Source organism: Rousettus aegyptiacus, unplaced genomic scaffold (genome assembly GCF_014176215.1).
Source record: "Rousettus aegyptiacus isolate mRouAeg1 unplaced genomic scaffold, mRouAeg1.p scaffold_m13_p_10, whole genome shotgun sequence".
NCBI lineage: Eukaryota > Metazoa > Chordata > Mammalia > Chiroptera > Pteropodidae > Rousettus > Rousettus aegyptiacus.
The window spans coordinates 71,326,000-71,348,989 of NW_023416285.1; the positions used below are offsets into that span (position 1 = coordinate 71,326,000).

A 22,990-nucleotide genomic window follows, 5' to 3' on the forward strand; every position below is an offset into this window, starting at 1 on the left:
TGCACAAAATATGACAAAAGATTAAAATCATTATTATATAAGTAGGAAACAAAAGTTGGCAATATCAAAAAGAACTGTAATATGAAATCAGACGCAGTATAGTAGGTATCCAGCCTAATAGTCACAAATTTAAACAATATTGAGGTCTCATTTGCTATCTATTCAATAAATAAAAATGAACTCACTTGTACTTCAGAATTTTTAATATTTTGAAGTATTTCACATATTACTGTAGATTAGGAGTTTGGTTCTTCATATTAATAATAACCATAAAAAGGGCTGTGAGAATTTACAACCAAAAAATAATCATAAAGTAAGGGAAAATGTGTATATGTATAAAAATGTTAATTGTAGCATCATTTATAATAGTGAAAAATTAGAATGCATGGATACTCAACTGTAGGGACAGTTTTATAAATAAATTATAACATTTTACACTGGTGTATTTTGTGACAAGTAAAAGCTGTAATTTCAAATTCTGTGGCAACACAGAAAAATTTTCCATTCATTCAAGTATTTATTAAGTGTATGTTCCAAGCACTGAGCTCACAGCAGCAAGCAAGACATCTGAGGGATCCTGTGTCATAAAATGAAAAGAACAAGACTATGTACACTAAGAGGCTGGCTATATAAAAATGGTTTATTGAACACTAAGTGGGCAGACATGAAAAGCAGGCTTGCTTGTTGCGTTAGCTAGATTATGGAGCAAGTCTTTTCTTTAGCTTGAGTAATATTTTGTGCAATTGAAAATAAAATCAATAAACCAAAACCAAGAGTCAGATCCATATGCCAAGATAATATAAACTTTAGTGCAAATAGGCTTCAGTTCAGGGTTCTTTCTCTGCCTTTTTCAATGTGTGGCTCCTCTGGTTGCTTTCTGGTTGCTTTTTAATGGTTCTCAAAGGACCTACAAATTTTCAAAGTGCACATCCATTCATTCACATTTGGGCAGACTTCATCTCTCATACATTAATGTCATCCTTCCAGTTGCTGCCCTGAAGACTTTTCTCTGTCACACAAGATTAAGTTGCCAGTTTCTGACTTTTTTTTTTTTTTAAAGGATTGCAATTACAAAGCCCTATGCTAGGCATTACTTCTCTACTCATGAAATGTAAACAGCTATTTTTGTTGCCCTTACCACAAAACTAGTCCTTCAAATTGAGAGGCAGTTGAGATTGTTTACAGGATTTTTGAGATCGTTGCAGGTGCAAAATTTAGTTGAGGAATCTTAGAATTTATACACTATTCTGGCTTCCTAGAGAAGCCTGGAGAGGTGGACTGTATACATGTGTAAAAGTCACTCCAAAAAAACTGTTTTAATGCATGTGTTTCCACCACGAAATGTATTTCTTTGGATTAAGAATTGATATCTCCAGAACTTCTCTAGTAAAAATATACATATGGTAGGGCCTATAATTGGACAAGGACAGGTTTTAGATCCGTCTATTATAATTTGGTAAGCTTACCCTTTTATATAATTCTCAATTGTAATACTAATGTCCATGACTATTCCTCCAATTAGAACATATGATCAAAGAATTTTTTCCATCTCGACTTTCTCTTTTTTCTGTGCCTCTTGTACACACACCAGACTGGAAGAGGGAATGCCACATTAGGAGTTCAGAACCCAAAAAGAAAGAGAGATACATGGGTGTGTTTGAGAAAGTAATCTAAAACATAAGCATCACAAAGAGGAAATAAGTTTCCTGCTTTCCTCACAGTACCATGAGGATAACTAAGTACTTTAGTACCCAGGCACCTGAGATAACTATTTTATACCATGTAAGGTACTAACATTTTCTTTTAGTCTTCGGTGTAATAACCAGAAGCCTTTCTTTGTCTTACAATCAATAAATATTTTGGCAAGCAGTGCGATCAAAAAGGGGTTTTCGTAAGTCTATTAAACCCTAAACTGTAATGTACACAAATATGATCCTGATTTTGTGAAGCATATAGTCTATTTGGAAAGTCACCATTAACACACAAATAGTGATTAAAAACAATTAAATAGTAGCTCAGGTAGCATTCTTTCTGAAGCCCTGGCTACAGACTTAACATTTTTTTATCCTGCTCGCAGTGACTGTTCTCAGTGTACTATCACTACACAGAACTTAAAGGGCCAATTTTCACCTATACTTTTTCCCAGTTTGCCCATTTTTTTTGTGGACGGGGATGTTTGATTCCATGGTTCCTGGTAATTTATCAATTTTAGGTAATCCAGATTTCAGCTAAAATAACTCTTTCAAATCAAAACATCTAGAGCTTCCCTACATGGATAACCAGTATACATACCATAGATGAAAAGGCCCCATCCAATATTCCCTAAACTGTTCTCCCCAGTATATAAAGTAGACCAGTGTGGGCTAGTTATGCAATAATTTTTTATTGTGATTTTGACTGAGGACACCATTTTCTCGTTTCCCCCAATAAAGTGTTATTTTAGGGTTCAAGGAAAAGTAAGGAGGGGAAAGAACAAAAAGGCTTTAACGACAACAAAGTAAAGCTGTAACAAAAAAAGGCCTTTCTTCTCTTGATTAAGAATTAACTTATTTTAGGTTCATTTTACTAAAAGAGAGGGTAGCTTTGATGATGTAATGAGAATGACTACCAGTATTATGTTATTTGACCAAAGCTCTAGGACAAACCTGTCACTTAAATTACTCTTAACAATTTCTGGCCATATTGTGTCTTTAATTTCTCTTCAGGCCATGCTTACAAAAGTGCTAACAGTTATTAAAATGATAAAGAAATTAAACTTTTTTTTTTTTTAATTTAAAAAACAGTAATAGTTTTACCGAATTTATTTTTACAAAATCAGGCTTTGTGGACGGACAGTCATATGTAGGTGTGAATCTAAGCCCTTCATCTTGCTGTGATCTTGGGCAAATAACTTAGAATCTAAGACTCATTTCCTTTCAGTCTAAATTGTGAATTATTACTCACACCTTATCCTATAAGGTCATCATGAGGAGTAATGATTATATATCCAATAGTTAGTTTTTCTAATAGAAAGTCTAATTAAGTCTTCCTTAAATAGGGTAAAGTTTTCATTTAGGAAATTCCTCTTTTTTATTTTTATGTCAGAGGGAGAGAATATGAGATGTTGCAATGTCAATTAAGTGGATAGATTTATCAAGATAAGTTATACAGCTGATAAAACAAAGATACAAGTTAATTTTTTTATAGGATTGCCCCATCCTCAGCCTTACTCCTAGATAATTTTTTGCCATGTTGTGAAGATAAGTTGTTCTAGTTTGCCAATAACCATTTTTACTGTATTCTGTGTTTAAATACAATGAGTTGTATATTTGTAAGTATCTTTCAATGCAGATAATTAACCAATTCCCAGTTTTCTTTCAGGTAAATGTTGGAGATATAGTTATAATAAAAGGCAAAGAGTATATACCTGCTGACACTGTACTTCTCTCATCAAGGTAGAGATACCTACTGATGCTCAAACAGTGTAGAGGATGGTTTCTCTACCCTGCATTGACCTTGTGATTTCTCCAAGGAAATAAGGAATAAACGGAAATTTTTAAACCTCTCTAGTGATTTTGAATTAAGCATTAAAAAAATTGATTGGACTTAAAGGACTCTTTCATGTTTACCATATAGAATAAGTGATAGGTGTACTATATAATTCAAAAGTTATAATTACAATTACGTCTGCTCTCCTTCTAGATATGTCCACATCTTTTTCTGTGGACTATGCTTTTGTAAAATTTTCTGTCATTTATTTTATATAATACATGGATTGGGTTCTTTATTGATTTGTATCTTGCAATATTTGTTCATGATAAATTCCTTTATGATGCATTTATATATCCCTCCAAAGTGTCTTGATCTTTATGGTGGATTGGTACAGGAAAATGGATTTATGATTTCTTTTTTGTCATCATATCTTTTGAAATGCCATACTCTTCCAACAACAAAAAAGAAGTATCTTGCTCTTTCTGTTTTTGTTATCGAATTTAGGTAATTTTTGTTTTACTCATATCTTGTCTTAATGAATTAGTATTGAGAACATATGGCACTGTTACCATTTAAAGAATGTGACTTTCAAATGGTTTTAGGTTTAAAAACTATAAAATTAGTCCTAATATAAATTAAGAAAAAGTGTTTTTAATATTTTAGAGGTTGTTTATCATCATTTCCTTGGACAGTTTTATTTGTAAAATCCACATGTAAATATGGACAGTGTCCTTTTTTTCAAAATCTGTTTAATCAGGTCATCATTGAAAATGATTGGATTTGTGACAAGTTAGTGAACGAAACTTAACTGAGCAAATAAGAGTTGTCCAGATATTAAGAGAAAGAAGGCTATAGGTAGTTGATGTAACTATAGGTAGTTACATTTCCATATTTTATAATGGGGACCTCTTTGTGCCATTCACTTATAGGTTTCGTTTTCAGAAAACTTAAAATTAATAGATTTTTAAACTAACTTTTCTGTTCATAGTTTCATTTCCTTACCCTTTAATCAGGGCAAGTTTCTGAAACTGAGGTAAAGGTAATGGTTCATAGATGGCAGTGTGAGAATGAGTTTAACTGTGAACTTACTGTGTTTGTCTCAGGAATTGAGTAGCATCAGGTATTAGAAAGAGATCTGCTTAGGAGGCAGAAAACTAGGGTTCTTATCTTGCCTAGGTAATTTTGAACAAAATACTTAATCTCTCAGGCCTTGATTTCATATTTTTTAAAGTGAGTAAGATGAGTTACTTGATTGGACTCTAATATTCCCCAATCCCCCTTTTTGTTTGATGATATATCATGTAAGTTTAAGGCAAGCCTAATCAACAGAACGATGGTACTAAATAAACATTTAAGAAAAGAAATGGGTATTTGACCATCTGAATGTCATATTTATATAACTAAGTTCAAAATGATAGTAAAGCATTTCAGCAGTTTAAGAAAATATTACTGTTTTCCCAATTAAATATAGAGAGAACCATGTATGACAAATCATTAATTACAATATTTAAATATTTATGCTCAAAAATATGAAGATAAGTGACTGTACTGCCCTGACTTTATACTTAATTCTAATTTGAAAATTTTCAAAATATTTTTATCTACCTCTGTTCAGTCTCGGAAACCCTCAGAAAGCCCTATGCTGTTATTTCTTAAACTTTAGACCATGTTTATAGGATTTATTTTCTAAATATTAAAAACATTCACTGGTGGCTATCAATATTGTAGATCAAAATAGTTTTTATATCTTAATATAGCCTTTATAGTGATTAACTTCCTCCAAAGATGATTATTTTTAAAAAGATTACCTGATTTATTGTTTTTTCTTATTTAGTAGGATTCAAAGTAATATATCAAAGTTCATGCTATTAGACAGATATTTTTTCCTAGTGGCAAAATACCAGCTTTCAATTTTTCTCTTTCTCAAAAGGGATTTTGCATTAGTTGACTCTTTTAAACCTACATTAGCCTTAAGAAGTAGATAAAAGTTTTATCATTTAACAGAAAGAAGAATTTTGACTGTAAGTCTTATTTTTAGCCACTTAACTTTAGCTAATGACTAGATCAAAGTTGAAATACTTAACTCCTAATCTAATATCTTCATTAGGCCAACACTGTCCACTATTAAAATAAATACCTGGTGATATTCATCTGCAGAAGAGCACCATTTAGCAGTAGCAATAATCAACAGTTTATAATATTTTAATTTCCAAAATTTTTCAGTTATTACTAATAGTGTATCTTCTTTGAGGTAGTTTGAAATTAAAGCACGAGCATGGTCGAAAGTACTGCTTCATTGATTTTCATTTTGAAATGAAGAAACTGAAATTTTAGCTTATAATAAACATATATATATGAATTTAGAAAATATAAAATAGAATAAAATAACACAAGCTATTAATTCAAGTACAAACAAGCTCATGGCACGCCTGCTTCATACCTTTGAAAAATTTCTCCCAGATTCATAGGATTACCCTCCAACAACACTTCATTACTTAGATTTTATTATTTATTAAATAACTCAAAAGGTTGTAATTACGCCTTTAACTTGCTAAGATCCATGTCTTACAGCTTTGCATTAAAATTAATAAGATATTTATGCAATTAACTTTGAAAACATTTGGAATCAGAAAATTTTAAATGAAGTATTTAATTGTATATGTGGCAGAAAAACTAGTATGATATAATTTGCTTTTCAAAGGCCTAAAAAGTAGTTTCCATAATTATTTCTTTTCTCCTTGGCTCACAGTGGACATGCAATAGATAGCATGAGAATGAGGAATTAGAGAAAGGAAAATCTTCAAGATAAAGTAGCTCTATATAAAAATGTTTTTTTATTTAATATGATAATATGTTTATAAATAAACTTTAATAATCAAAAAGTTTCTGCATTAAAAATTGAAAATTGAGCTTAAAAGCAAATAAGTAATCTTTAGATATTCTCCGTTTTCTTGTGCCTTTAGACCTGATCAAAATAAGTTTTGAAAAAATTGGCATTAGACATTTTTATTAACCTATTATTTTCTGTAATAATTTCAAACTTTCTGTCTCCTTTGTCCATTTGTTTGTTTTTTTCCTCTGTTATTCATTTTTTTTTTCCCATTTTAATTATTTTAAACTGGGACCTGTAGGTGGCAGTAGGGGAAATAGTGAAAGTGGCCAATGGGGAACATCTCCCAGCAGATCTCATCAGCCTGTCCTCAAGGTTAGAACCGCTGAGTCGTACAGGATGTGTGTATGTGGATCCTCACCCTACACCAGAGAACAGTTATACCCAAAGATGGTTGAGTTCTGTGTGTCTTCCTTTAAAACAAACATTTTTATACTTCTTGGTGATGGCTATTTCATGGATATTTTAAAGGCCTTTTATGAATACAATATTGGATGATGTTCGTCCCTCAAGTGGGCAGATTCAGCTCCTGTTGTTATCAATAGGAGTCCAAGAAGCATGCCAGTAAAAGTAGATTTTATTTTCCTATACATCATTAATATATATTCATATTTAATAACATGCCTAAATACTAAGGCTTAATTTAATACCTCTCTAGGATATTGTTTTGAACAACGTTAAGTTTTACATGAAACAAAGTTATTGAGAAATTTTTAAGATTAAAACACTTGTCTTATTCTTATCTTTAAAAGTTTCTGTAAGTTCTATAGAATCCCTCAACAATCATGACTGTAATTTGGGCTTGTATAGGGTTTACAGAGGACCCCCTACACAAAGCTCGATGTTGTACATTTTGTACCGCATGCTTTGGGATCAATTTTTATCCCACTTGTAATTAGTGACAAGTGCACGTTACTGTGATAAATCTTAGCTGTCTACTAGTGTCTGTATTGTGATATGCATCTTATTTCATTTTTCCACTAACTAATCAAAAAGCTTGCTTTGCCTCTCTGGATGTAGTTTGTGTTTTGGATGTCATCATTATTTGCTGAAATATTTATTATCTGGCATGATTCCTTATCTGAGACATCTTGCTGCCTTTCTATAGCACTGTTAAGAACTGCTTCAGTAACAGCTATCCTAAGAGATTAAGTATGTTATGAACTTGGATGCATATTTTATTTGCTCCATTTCAAATAGAAGTCCGCCATTTGGTTTTCTAAGTTCTTAGCCATTTAAAGTTCTAGAGAAGTTGCTTTATGAAAAAAAAATGATAGAAATAGAATTAGAATGTTATTTTCATTTCAGTATGAGAATGGCCTTGGATATATAAAATAAAAATTGAATGCATTTTACTGGCCAAAGTATGGAATTAACATTGTTTGCTTAGCATTTATCATCATGCTTCTATATTATCAGAAGATGTGTTTTATAATTTCATATACCATTTATGTTTCAAATGTATACATAAGTAAATTACAAATTGGGAACAATGGCCAGAGCCAAATTACTATTGAGAGAATGAAAATATAGATATTGAAAAACTTCTCCGGTTGGGAAAAAGTATCAGTTTTTATGAGATTTCAAAAAAAAAAAAAAAAAGCCATAGAGTAAATTGAAGAACTTGCAAAGTTACTTTAAAATAAATATGTAAAATATTTGATCGATGACCATGTGTTTTAGTAATTTTCACAAATCATCAGGCCACAAAACTAAGCTCCATGCCCATTTCTGAAACTTGGAATAGTCTGTTTTGCACATGTACAAATTGGGAGTTGATTAGAAAATTCCAGTTATTTGTAACCTACAAATTTCTTTCTTGCCAATTTTGAATACACATGCTTATCAGAGATTATATTCAACGTTACTTACATGATGTTAATTAGGCTTATATAATTAAATGCTAATAAGATCAAATTAACCTCAGAATGCTTGTCTTTATAGTTAGTCGAGGATCAGCTTATATAGTTGGATTGCAAACTCATCTGTCTATAATTGCTGGGCAAGTAAAGTTAGCATGGTCCAGGGTGTGTTACCTGTGAAAAAAATTGGAGAACATGGAACCCTTATACCAGCTACTGCACAACAAACTTTACTAAAACACTCTGGTGAGGACCCATAAGGTGGATCTTTTAGGTTCAGGTCAAGCAGCAATTTAGCCAAGTTGGCTGTTTTTAGCTTTAGCTTTTGCTGCTCCAGGAATCTCTGAAGCAAAATTAAGAAATAGAGTAAGAGCAGAAAAAATAGGGGGAGAAAAGTATATATCTCCTTTCATTATAAAATCTGTTCATACAGATTTTTAAAAGTAGCCTAAAATTTAAATATGGTTCATGTGATCCTGTTCATCTTTTCTAAAAAGAGAGTAAATACAAGTTTTTAGAAGCAGCAATTTTGAATTTTCTAATCAACCACTTAACCAATTTACAGTGGGCTATGAGCATGAAATCTCACTTGATATTTTTGAGCTAAAGATAAATCTGGACACAAAAATGCTTTGCATTTCAGATACAGTCTGTGTTGTGACTATGTGGATGAACAATTTAGGTATAATGTGACAAATTTAATCATTTACATTATCTCGAAGATCTATACTAATTGTTGCCAGGAAATTGCTTTTGGGTCCTTCTGGCTGAAAAGCTGATCCAGTTGTTTGCATGGGTTCTGCCTCACAGCATTTTGCAATTAGAATGAAAATCATCAGGAAACCAGACAATTAAAGCTTTATTTAGAGCGAAAGGCTTCAGTGAGTCTGAGTATTTAAATAAGTTATTATTATGCTTTCCTTCCCCCACTAAATCTTTTTGCTTTTCAATTTTAAACAATAGTGAGCCCCAGGCCATGTGCTACATTGAAACATCCAACTTAGATGGTGAAACAAACCTGAAAATTAGACAGGTAAGGTCTAATACAGGTTTATGTAATTGTTGCTGTTTTATTAAATGGAATCAGGAACTTTTTTCTTACTGTCTTGAGTTGAAGTAATTCTGTCCAATTGCAAACATTTTCTCATTGAGATGCTTTGAAGAGGTTTTATAAACTGACATCGTTGAGTAGTATGGAACACTCAAATTGCCCACTAACTATAGTCCATCATATATATACTACTTGTAATATTTTTAATATCTTATGTAGTAGCCAGCACTCTGGTGTTAATAATAATACTAGTCATTCTAAGTGCTTTAACATGTGTTAACTTATTCATTTTCCTTTTCACTTGGCCAAATTATTTGGTTTTGCCATACTGAAAAGATATCGTTTCCATTGTTTTGAAAGTCTCACTAATATCAGGGAATAGCTTCGATTTCTGTACTTATTTCTCTTACCATCCCTAACAGAAAACAACTGTAAGGTTTTTATTTTTAAAGTTTTAAAGGGACCTTTTAAAGAATGCGGTGCTTAACAGGGATGTGTTCTGACAAATACACCTTTAGATAATTTTGTCATTGTGCAACCATCATAGAGTGCACTTATACCACACACCTGAATTCTGTGGTATAGCCTGTTTCTCCTAAGCTACAAGCCTGTACAGCACATTACTGTATAAAATAACAGAAGATTAAATCAAGCCCAGTTAAATGATGCAATAAAGAGACCTAGTAAATGACATTTGTGAGGCTGCTACAGGCATAAAATAGCATATGTTTTACAGCAAACTTTTTTTGTAAGTAGAATGAGTACATGCTAAACAACAATAAAAAGTATAGTATGATAAATATACACAGTCGTTTATTAACTTTATTAAGTATTAAGTATTAAGTTTTATGTACTATTACTGTATGTGCTATACTTTTGTGCAACGGGCAGCGCAGTAGGTTTGCTTACACCAGCATCACCACAGACATGTGAGTAATGTGTTGTGGTATGACATTAAGACAGCTGTGATGTTACTAGGAGATAGGAATTTTTCAGCTTCGTGGTGATCTTATGGAACCACCATCATATACACTATAGTCGTTGACCAAAACATTGTTATGTGGCACGTGACTGTATTCTGTTGGCTTCTAGGTGAATGACGAATGGGGAGACTGGAGTGTAGTAGAAGTAGGTCATCACAGAGCATCTGAATTCAGAGTGCCACAGGAAGCAGGAGCCTTGTTCAGTTCCAGGCAGTTTAGTTGGCCAGAGGGAAACACTATTTTGGAATTTTCCTTCTCAGTGGACTAAAAGAACAGAAGTATAACTACTCTCTTTGAACATATTCTATTCATATTTTAGCCCCTTACAGAAATTCAGCAGATAGATTCAAATTGTATAATGCTAAATATTTAGTTTTAGAAGCAAACCGTTCTTTAAGAACTTATTTCAAAATATATTTTCAGACTAATTTATACTCCCTTTTTTCACATTTTAGAACTTTCATAAAAGCTGCTCTATTCTCATGTGAAAAAACTATTTTCTAGTGGAGAGAAAGATATCCCTTAATTGTGATTTGACAAAGAGAGTGTTGTATAGGGGGGAGAATTGCTTCTGAAATATTGGAATCTCTTAGATCATAGGCCTAAATGAATTCAGAAATCTCCCCTTCCTCCCACATGCAATGTATTTAATATACTCTTTGCTTATTTAAACATTTCTAAACAGGGCTTACCATTAACATCCGATATAAAAGACATTGACAGTTTGATGAGAATTTCTGGCAGAATCGAGTGTGAAAGTCCAAACAGACATCTCTACGATTTTGTTGGAAACATAAGGCTTGATGAACATGGGTATGTAAAATCAGTCTTCATAAAAACACAGAATTCATTATGTCATAGTGTATTGCTGACCTGAGTACATATTACTTTCTTGTGCTTTATTTAAGTCTGAGTACTCAAAACCTTTTTCTAAAGTACTTCTATGTTACTTCTTCCTAGAGTCCTTTTGTTAATATGGTAGATCTTAACCCTATAGGTATCACTGAAGACTTCCCCAGGGTTCCTGCAGACCTGGCAGTTGGATGTTTTCAGGGATATGCTAGGCTTCTGACATGTTGTTTACTGGATTACTTTTTGGCCATGATATTATATTACAGGCTTAACTGTGGAGTCCATAGCCTAGGTCCTTTCCTATGATCTCTTGATACCTTAAGGATATCAGACTCTACCTCCAAGGGGTCCATTATACTGGATAATTTCTTGTTGTCTTCTCTGTGTAGTTATATATGCTCTTTTCTAGGCCATGTTATCATCTATATTCATCTTTTATTGTTACCTGCTGTTTGCTCTTCTCCCCTCTCCACCTATCCTTCCCATCCCCATTCTCTTTCCTGCTTCTTCCCTCAACCATTCAACCAGTAAGACTTATTAAGTACCGAGTAGACTAGGCCAGTTAGAGATGTTAAGGAGACAGTGAACAAAGCAGATAAATTTGCCTGCTCTTGTGAGTTTACCTTCTTGCAGTCAGAGAAAGACAAACAGACATATAGTAAAATGATAAAGACAATTCTATACTATGTTAGAAAGTGTTAAATGCTTTAGGAAAAAATAGCCTAGCATTAAAGAGATTGGGAGCCTGTGGGAGGGATTCATTTTTAGTTAGGGTGATAACAGTAAACCTCATTCAGAAGGTAACGTTTGAGCAAAGGTAATTTAGAGGTGAGGAAGTTGGCTATTTGATTATCTGGAGAGAGAGGATTTCAGATAGAAGGAATAGTGAGTGTAAATTATTAGTTATATCATTACATCACCTTTAAGCGGGAAAGTGCCTGGAGTAATTATGAAATGTCACGGAGGACAACGTGGTTGGAGTGGAGTGACCAAGGAAGGGCTAAGAGATAAAAATGGGCCATGCAAAGTTCTGTAGGCTATTTTAAGGGTGTTCTGAGTGACATGGGAATCTACTGGAGATTTCTGAGGGAGAAATATCAGCATACAGTTTTGGAATTAATAAGTTTGCGAAGTCCAAACCGATGTCAAGGATGTAGTTGACTATGTCATGCATAGATTCTGCAATTTCAAGCGAGATAATGTATGACAAAACCAATTTTATCATAGGCTAATTGATATAAAAAAGAGTTAGGTTTCTATAGCATCTCATTAACATAATAAAACCACCTTGAATGAAGTGATGATATTTGAGGACCTGCTGTATAAACAGGTGTTTTAAGTTTTTGTTGTAAAGTGGAGCAAAGACATGGAGCAGAACCTGACAGGAAGGGTGGGTCTTTCCTGCTTCCCTTCTTCCTCTCATCCTCCCTTCCCCTCTTTTCCTATCTCCTCCATTTTACAGTATAACTTATCTACCAGGTATTTGTAAGTGGCCAACTAAATGCACTAATTCAATGCACCAGCCTAAAAAATGATCGATGCTTTCCTTATTTGGAATGTTTTACTACTGTATTTGAATTCTAAAGGACATTTGAAATATTGTACCCTGAACTGTCATCCTTATTCGGATCCACCAAGAACTTTCCCGCAGTTTTTAAAGTAATTATATATTGTCCTAAAATTTACACAGAATGATCTTTATGTGAACATATGTGAACATCTAGACTAATGATAGATTTGGTTATTTATGCAAGTAATGTTTCTGTAGGCTGACATTCCTAACTGGCCACCTTCTGTTTCTTATCACTTCTCCCATCAAATTGATGCCAAACAAATCCACACAGTGAAGGAGAAACTTTGTATGATGGTGTCAAGATTTATGGTGCAAGTAGAACTTATATAATATGCTTTAATTTATATAAAAGATGCAATCGATTTTCACTACCTTTGTATTTGCAGCACATTTGACTTTTACAGTGATTTCCCAGAGCTCTTGGAGCCTCTTTATTTGGAAAGAGTGTATTTTGATTCCATTAAAGATGACGGTTACTGTCTAATTCCAGAGGCTTTAGAATTCCATCTCTGATGAAAATTAATAATAACTAATACTTTTTGAATCCTTGTAATTGAGAAGTAGTATTGTTTTGCTTTTGAAGAGTTTACATTTAATTTCAATCCATCTATACTACAAGTGATGAGGTGACAGTGGCTACTTTATGTGTAATTGGATACATGAGGAACAGTGGGCACACATGTGCCCTAGAGCACAGTCCAACAACTTTCCAAGAACTTCTTGGAAACCTGCTTTAGGCCTGCAGTCTCTCTCAGCTCCTAAGTACACCCCTAATCTTGAGACATACACAAGGAGGGTTCCCTTCTAAATGAGACTGAAAGATATGCTGCTGTACATAAACAATGAGAGTTACAGTTACTGTGTTCTTTTTCAAATTGGAATACACTATTTCTTAAGGATTTACTCAATTAAATGGAAGGCTTTGAGTGTTGTCATTATTAACCCATGCAGATTAATTTCACTGAAACAGGTGATATTTTTGCAGTTCCTGAAGGAAGGTCCAAGGCCAAAGCTGCTACTGGCCTTGTTTTGTCTGGAGACTTTTCTTGGAAGAATTTTTTCCTTTTTCTAGAAGTTATTTTAATGTATTTTTCTTTATAGTTGACTTTTTTTTTTTTGCTTTTTGCTTATTAAAACAAAGTCTTGATGATGGGTATCCTTGAGCCATTAAATTTGTGGTAGTGCATTTCCATTAAGAATCCCACTGTATCTGCAATACCTTGTACACTTCTGATATCTCTGTGTGAGATTTTATCAATTAGCAACCTACCATAGCGGGTAGCCTTGCAAAAAACCCACAAAAGACACAACTTGACCCTTATTCATGAAAAATGTGTTTTAAATGATACTAAATGGATAGCCTCAATTTGCTCTCATTTCAGAGAAGTATTTAAAATGTTTGTTAGCTGCTTACCGTTTACTGGAAATTCATTCACAGTTCTTGAAGGACTGATCTTCAAATACAATAAAATGAATGTTGTGGAGATTTTAAATATAGGGGTTTATCTTTGGAGGACAGGGATGGCAGTGCAAGTGTGTGATGAGATCTGTGTATTTATCTTGCATATATTTTGAACCTTTATTATGGACAAAGTTATTTTTAATTTAAAGAAAGGTGGAGGAGGGAAACAGATCTCATAATCTCACCACTTTCAAATTCCTTAGAATCCTAAATGGACTTACTAAATCAGGAAGTGAAATCGTAGGAAGTAGCTGGTTCGATGCTAAGGAGAAGCAGCTGAAATGCTTCTCTCCAGCCGTTGGTCTGTACAAAAATTATTCCTATTGGTAGGGAAATTCTTTTCTAAAAATAATAATAAATGTGAGAATGATTATTTTATAACAGGACCATTTTATAACTATATGTGGCTGTAGAATTCTTGAGCATTTTAGAAAATGTCATTTCTAATGTCAACATTATCTGTCATAGCACTGTTCCCCTGGGAGCTGATCAGATTCTTCTTCGAGGTGCTCAATTGCGAAATACACAGTGGGTACATGGAATAGTTGTCTACACTGGACATGACACCAAGTTGATGCAGGTGGGATTTTTATCTATGAAAACCTCTTGGACCGAAATCTTTTAAAAATGTGCTATTTGTAGCTGTCTGTGCAGTAGTCCCAAACATAGCAGACCATCTGTCACAGATTCCTGAGCCCTACTCTATACATCCAGAATCTCATTCTTCGGTGAGTGGGCTGTGCAGTGACGCAGCACACAAGACTGGCAAGTTTCACCAGAGATCACCCAGTGTGTGAATTCTCAGTGATTTTTGTGTATTGGTCCATTAGCAGCATTTACTAACTGTTGCAGTGACTGATACAAGTTGTGTAACAATGAGTGCTGTGCATTAAAGTATTTGTCTTATAATTTTATTTTAATACAATAATCGAATTTTGGGACTTATTTTAATTTTTTTTATAAAATTAAAAGAAAAACTTGTGAATCAAATATTGACCAATTTTTTACAGCATTTTTGTGTTAAGCCATTTTAAATCAACTTTAATCCTAGCCACTTATAATGTTTACACATGCCTGTGGATGCTTCTTCTCTGCTATAATGTCATCAGTGTTCAGTGGTTAGATGTGTATGGGAAACTCAGTTTTAGGATAATACATAAAAATCTGCTCTAAGGGCTAATAACTTTGCACATTGTAAAGATATGAAATGTTATCAATAGACAAGCAGAACTTCTATTCATAGTTTCACCCCTAATCATTCTATAAATTCTATAAGCCATCATTTTCTATAGGTTATGACAGGTTTAATTTTCTGTCCTTTGGATGCCTTAGCACAGATCTAGCATCATCATTTTTTATCATTAAATACAGTTGAAGAAACTCACCACTGTTATTCTTTATAGCCAGGATTGCTTAGATTGCAGCTGTGTTCAGTAAAACAATTACTAGAAACCTGGAAATTGGAGATCTTGGAAGTATTTCCTTCAAACTTTGGAATTTCCTTTGCCTATCTTCCTAAGCTGAGATACTAAGCTAGAAGCATTTAGTCTACCCTGTTTACTTAAGTAGTCAAGTAATACATTGTTTGTCTTACCTGCCACAATGGAAAAGTCGTTTACAAAAGAGATGTTATTTCTTTCTCTTATTATTATTGTTTTATACCTAGAAAAAAGGCTTAGGTGACATAGGGGCCTTTAGAAAAAGAAGCAGTTAACCTTTGACAGCTTATTACATCTGTGATTCTTATCTGTATAAGTTTCAGGTGTAAAATCGTGTCTAGATTTTGAGTTGTGACTTTGTCGTCCTCATCAAAATACTAGATACACATTATTAAGCCATTTGTACACATTTCTTATTACTCATCTTGTTTCTTTTTACAGAATTCAACAAGTCCACCACTTAAACTCTCAAATGTGGAACGGATTACAAATGTACAAATTTTGATTTTATTTTGTATCTTGATTGCCATGTCCCTTGTCTGTTCTGTGGGCTCAGCCATCTGGAATCGAAGACATTCTGGAAAGGACTGGTATCTTAATCTACACTGTAAGCATTAAAGTGTTTTTTGACATTTTTTTTCCTTTCATTAAAACATGTATTTGTTTCACAGCCACCCTTGGAATTTCCTGTTATTTATAAAAAGAAAACCTTGTTACCAAGATAACTGGGCTTTTAATCTTTATTTTTCAATGCAGTTTCCAGTAAAAGTAAGTAAAATGTTAGTATCTCTAGAATTTCAGAGTCCTTACAAATATAAGGAGCACTCCATCATAATATACAGTTATTTTATTACTGTTGTTTTAATGTTATTAATTTATTTTAAAAATATTTTAACACAAGTAATTAGCTGTCTTGTAAAGAAAGCAGATTGCGTATATTTAAAGCACCAAAAGAAGTTTACATGTTTTTAGATGTTTAAATTAAATGTACTTTAATTTGGACTCTTGAACACAGTGAGTTCTGTGTTAATGAGCATTTTGTCTTAGGGCAACTGGTATCGAATAGTTTCCCTTTGGAGCGTTTTTGTTTGTTGTATGTTACTTCTGTGGGTTTAGTGCACCACTCCTAAATATTTTTGGGAAGTAAGTTTGCGTTGCCTTTGATGAGTGCTTGACCAATAAATACTTAATTTTCAAAAGCGTGAAAACAAATTCTAGAAAAATCTTATAGCAAAATGGATTTTTTCATTCGTTTTTTTCTATTATGTTATTTAGCTTTGCAGTTATTCCAAGGTGTGTGTGTGTTTCTTTGTTTTTGCAGTCATTGATTTACTATTTTGGTATATCTGGGATAGCAGTTTTATTTTCAGTATCGAAGAGGAAGAGTGTAATTTACTTAGGGCTGAATTTACCTGGGGTCCAGCCCTATGTTGTTTTTGCTATTTGGGTTAGTTTCGTGGCTCTTGTTTTGCTCATTTGCTTTTAAGGCATGCTTTAAATTGGAAATGCTTTCACCTTTTAGTACCATTATGCAATTCTTACTAGGATTAACATCATATTGAAAACAAGTAATGCTATTCCATCTTGAAGAATGTATTTGAGAATAAGGGCATGTAATCAACAGTGTTCCTCTCCAACTACCTGGATATGCTAATATGGAAAATTTTTGTGTCCTTAAAGTTCTGATCGATGCAAAATAAAATGTATAAAACTCTAATTGGCTTTCTTCTCACCTCCCCCAACAGATGGTGGCGCTAATAATTTTGGGCTGAATTTCTTGACTTTTATTATTCTTTTCAACAACCTCATTCCTATCAGCTTATTGGTGACATTAGAAGTGGTGAAATTTACCCAGGCATACTTCATAAATTGGGTAAATCTGAATTATTATTATTTTGTATCACTTTTAACTTACGTTTTGTCTTTTTTGGATAGTTGTTTTGATCTCTTGAAGAAAAAAATTATACCTTAACCTTTTGTTGACTACAGATGATATTTCAAAATATTTTTGAGCCTAATATAATTATAACAAATTCATGCGAAAATCAGTAACAGTATCTCATCTCAGCATGACACAAGTTTACAGACCAGACCTCCTAGGAAAGATAGGTCTTTAGTTCAGGAAACCTATTTTGAGTTACTTAGTGAGTGGTCTTAGAGAAAAGAACCATGAGATTTGGAAATAAAATATCTAGATTATAGTTTTAGTTCTATAATTTACTAGCCGTGTGAACTCTAGCAGGCCATTTGACTTCTTTGAGACATACTTTCTTGGATGCTCACATAGGAATGATAAAACATGGTTTACCTGCATTTCGCAGTGGTTATATAGATGAGAGAAATTTCACAACATAGCAGACAACTTCATGAATAATCGAGCACTGTGAAATAATCGTGTACTCATTACTTGTAACAACCAGGATGTCTATCATGTGTTATACATCTATGTAGATTTTTTACCACACTATAAACAATTTCAGCTGTGCTTGAGTTTTTCCTGTTAATTTTTTTTTTTAAATATCTTTTTTAGTTTTGGGACAACATGCTGGGCATCTGTTTCCTAAATGTTTTTATTTATAAAATATGTTGCTTTTCTCAGTTTTATTTTCACCAAAGTTAAAATTAATGAATTTATGTAACTTAAATAAATTTTTAGTCCTAACCTGCCTGAAAGTTTAATTTTTCCTTTATTTTGAAAAATTTTGATATTTCTTTTGATGTTTCTTTTTAAATCAGTTAAAAGCTTCCCTTACCAGGCAGCTTCTCCGTTGTGTAGAAGTGAGATTAGTAACTGCTCCTTTTGAATCTGGTTGTACCCAATAGATCTTTTATGAAAATGTCTAATCCTTTCAAACAATAGCCTTGTAAAATATTTGAACTATCATGTCTATTGTTCTATTATATCCTCCCCTCCCAACTAAATATCTTCCATCTCCTTCTGTTCTTAAGTTGACATGATTTCCAACTTAATCTCCATTCCAGTCACTCCTCTCTGAACATTGCCTAGTTATTTAATATTCCTCTTAAAACATGACATCTACAACTCAACAGCCTAGTCCTGAAATACAGATGTAGAAGAGATCAGATTTGGCCTCTTCATTTGAAAATCAATAAACCGTGATTTGTCAATAAAATGTTCTACTATAGAAAATATTAATTTTTAAAGTATTGATAGTCGAACTTCATGATTCTTTTACCAAACAAGTACAAACTGGTATAAAAACTATACATTTTTGTTTGGGTTTTGAGAATGCACCTATTTTGTTTTCAGGTACATACAGTCAAAGAAACTTGGCCAAAAGAGTACAACCAGGTAGAATCCCATAGGTAATTTTTCCAGGGATTTGAACTTTTTTTATGCTTTTTTTTTCTGTCTTTATTGAAATATAATAGACAATTAGCTGCTTATATTTACATTTTACAATTCAATAGGGTTTTTTAAAATTATAGTTGGCATACAATAATATACCAATTTCAGTTGTATAGCATAGTGATCAGAGATCACATACCTCACAGTGATCACCTCACTAAATCTAGAACCCCTTTTTTCCCTTACTTATTTATTACAACATTATTCACCATCTTCCCCATGCTATACTCTACATCTTCATGTCTATTCTGCAGCTATCCATTTTGTACCTCTTAATCACTTTGTCTTTGTTTTGTCCCCACCAACTACTCTCCCATCTAGTATCCCTCAAAATATTCTCTATGAGTTTATTTCCACTTTTGTTGTTGTCGTTGATTTTGTTCTTTAGATTCCACATGTACATGAAATCATGCAATATTTGTCTTTATCTGATCCATTTTATTCAGTGCAATACCCTCTAAGTCCATCAAGGCAATATCTTTTTCCATCCCCTTCCTTTTAGTTTGTGTGTCTTTTAATCTGAACTAAGTCTCTCGTAGGCAGCATATGTAGGGGTCTTGTTTTCTTATCCATTCAGCCACTCTCTCTTTTGGTTGGAGCATTTAATTCTTATCTATTTGAGGTACTTGTTGATAGGAATGTAGTTATTACCATTCTTTATTCCTGTTTTTGATATACATTTTTTTCTTCTTAAAGAAGTTCTTACAACATTTCCTGTAATACTGGCTTCGTGATGATAAATTCTTTTAGCTTATTTTTGTGTGGGAAGCTCTTATCTGTCCTTCAGCTCTAAATGATAGCTTTGTACCAGAGGGCAGGGGATAGGGAGGAGGGGAGAGAAGTGGACGAGGTAAAAGGGGTCAAATATATGGTGACAGAAAGAAATCTAATTTTGGGAGGTGAACACACAATGTAAATATGTATATACCTTACTCCTAAAATGTACAGCTGAAACATCGGATTTCGTTAACCAATGTCACCATAAAAAATAAATAAAAATAAATGATAGCTTTGCTGGATAAAGTATTCTTGGTTGTAGATCCTGGGCTTTCATCATGTCAAATATTTTGTGTCAAGCTCTTCTGTCCTGCATAGTTTCTTTTGAGAAATGAACTGCTAGTCTTATGAGTACTCCCTTGTAGGTAACTAACTGATTTTCTCTTGCTGCTTTTAAGATTCTCTCTTTGTATTTAATCTTTGGCATTTTAATTATAATGTGTCTTGGTGTGGGCCCTGTGGGTTCCTGGTTTTTGGAACTCTCTGAGCTTCCTGTGGTTTTATGTCTATTTTCTTCGCTAGATTAGGGAAGTTTTTCATCATTGTTTCTTCAACTAGCTCTTCAACATCTTGTTGTTTTTTTTTTCCAGTACCCCTATGACATGGATATTTTTACAATTAATAGTGTTCCAGAGGCTCCCTAAATTATTATTATATTCTTGGCTTCTTTTTTTCTTGCCATTCTGATTGTGTGTCCTTGGCTTTTCTATCCTCTATGTAAGTCATTTGATCCTCTTCTTTGTTCACTGTTTCTTCCATTTAATATACTTCTCATCTCAGATAATGTGTTGTTCATTTCTGACAGGTTCCCTTTTATAATTTCCATTTCCATTTTTATGCTTTTTTATCTCTTTGTTGAAGTTCCCACTGAATTTATCTACACTTCCCATAAGTTAATTGAGCATCTTTATAACCAACATTTTGAACTCTGCATCTGTTAGATCGCTTGACTCCATTATTTCTAGATCTCTGTTCTATTCTCTTATATGGTATCTGCTTCTTTGTCTTCCCATTTTGGCTGCCTTTCTGTGTCTGTTTCTATGTACTAAGTAAAGCTCTTAAGTCTCCTAGTCTTATTAGTGAGCTTTGTGTGGTAGGTGTCCAGTGGCACCGTCCTTAGAGGGGTTCAGCTGCAGGCAATATTTAGCCCCAACCTGTGCTCTTCTGGGGCTACCCGTTAAGATTCAGCAAGCAATCCACAGATGCTGTGCTTATAGTTGCCTCAAAAAGCTACACCAGCAACCAAGGCCAACTCCCACCAGTGTGATTCTAGGTGCTGCTCAGCAAGGGGCACCTGACTAAGCAAGGACACACCTGGATATGGCTTGAGTGGGGCCACAAGTTGAGGGAGGTGGAGTTTCAGGGAATTCCCTGGGCAGAGTGATCTCTGTTATTCAGTTTGATGATATCTCTGCTATGGTGGCATTGAGTTTGCGCACTGGGAGGGGAGCAGGCTCAACCAGAGGAACAATGGATACTGCCAACATTTCTGTACGGAAGGAGTCTCGCCTAAGCCCTCACTCCAACAACTCAGTGTCCCCCAATAAGTCCTTAGTGCCCTCTGCACAGCCAAATCGGTGCTGGTGCTCAGAGCGAGCAGATCTGTCACCGCGGAAGTTTGCTTGGGGCCACAGACCCTTTAAGAGGCGTCTGCAGCTGGCCAGCTGCTATGGACTCTGTCCCACTCAGCCACTCCAGACTGGACAGCCTCACGTCCTCGCCCCATCCCACCTTCTGCCATTGCAGGGTGATTTCTTAGTTCTCTCCTTAATTGTATGACTTATTCATCTAGATCCCAGGCAATTTTCCTTGCTCTTTGCTTCTTGTTTCTGTCACAACTTCGATTTGTTCGCCAGAGGGATGAACAGAACCTCTATCATCTACGCCATTTTTTTCCTGCCCTGAAGTTTTAATTATTTGAGCAATATTTAGTTGCTGTTGTTATAGATCACATTAAGCACTTACATTGTGTCAGAAGCACTTTATATAGATAATCTTAGTTAATCCTTATAATAGATCCCATATCTAGGAAATGCTGGAATTTGGCAAACCAAAATCACCTCATTCCAAAGTCATGCTCTATCATACTGTTCTTCCCTTACTGTGAAATATAATATCCTATGTTGAGTATTTTTTCAGGAAATCAACTGAGATAATTTAGAGATGGTAAGAAATGACAGTGGTTACATTCGTAGCTCACCATTTAAAATAAAATTTTACTCAATTTCTTATTATCAGTTGTAGTCAATGATTTATTTATTTTTCAAAGGATCTCGACATGCACTATGAACCCACAGACACTGCTGCTATGGCTCGAACATCTAATCTGAATGAAGAACTTGGCCAGGTAAATGAAATTTCTTGTTGAGGCATTGAAGTAGAAGCCAGATTTGTTATAATTTTTGCTATTTGAGGTAACTTTTTATGAATCGACAGCTCCTAATTTTTATTTGAATTATTAGCATAAATACATTAGTATGTAACTATCAATTTTTATTTTTAGTGATTGAAGTTTTAACATTATTGAAAGCTTATTTTACTCTCAGTTAATTATTGCACTGAGGGATGTCCTTCAGTATATAATCTGACCAGTAGTGAAGTATTGGCTCTTTTTGAGTTATAAACTCAAGGTATTGAAATTGTTGATAGCTTTTGACCAGAAAAGAAAAGTTAAATTGATCAATGGAGTTATATAGTCAAAGTATAAGAGTAGTCAAACAGGTATTTTAGATTTATAATTCATACAATATTCACATATATGTTTATATTTATAATCTATTTATACATACTAGCTGAGGAAGGTTCTTTTTTTACCATTGCTATTTTGTTATTCTTCAAATAATATTTAGACCAGAATTATCCTTTTGCTTACCAGTTCAGATGTTGCATGAAGTTAATCACAGAAGCTACTTCCAATTTTATAATTGTTTGTAATGTGGAGAAATGCCAGTAGCACTCCATAAATATTAAGTAGCAGTAATGGCACTTTCTAGTGGAAATTCAGACCATATTAAGGCAGATTTCTATATTACTAGTTTTTCTAATATCTCGATAGTCTTCAGTGTTCATGTATGAAATGATTCATTGCTAAAACAGTAAAAAAAGGTAGTTGAACATATTCCTTAATGTGCAGAAAGTAGTCAATTAATAGCATTCATTGTATTCCTACAATGTAACAAAATTGATAAAAAGATTCCCCCCCCTTTTGTAAGAGACTAGAATAAAATGACTTATGAAATTTTAATGAGAAATTTTAAACT

The 22,990-nt window shown here is 33.6% G+C and overlaps 1 protein-coding gene across 10 annotated transcripts in view; it reads left to right on the forward strand.

Annotated features, from left to right (window-relative positions):
• ATP8A1 (ATPase phospholipid transporting 8A1) overlaps window positions 1-22,990 on the forward strand; it is a 208,611-nt gene that overhangs the window by 46,141 nt on the left and 139,480 nt on the right. For 5 of the 10 annotated variants that reach the window (XM_016160733.2, XM_036227971.1, XM_016160727.2 and 2 more), the window contains exons 7-13: window positions 3,361-3,434; window positions 9,187-9,256; window positions 10,943-11,070; window positions 14,613-14,724; window positions 16,025-16,190; window positions 17,329-17,456; window positions 22,000-22,077. In XM_016160733.2, the coding sequence (XP_016016219.1) occupies window positions 3,361-3,434; window positions 9,187-9,256; window positions 10,943-11,070; window positions 14,613-14,724; window positions 16,025-16,190; window positions 17,329-17,456; window positions 22,000-22,077 (756 nt within the window). Of the gene's footprint in view, window positions 1-3,360; window positions 3,435-6,602; window positions 6,677-9,186; window positions 9,257-10,942; window positions 11,071-14,612; window positions 14,725-16,024; window positions 16,191-17,328; window positions 17,457-21,999; window positions 22,078-22,990 lie in introns of those variants that run through there. The other 5 variants (XM_016160729.2, XM_016160728.2, XM_016160734.2 and 2 more) reach the window with 3 other exon arrangements.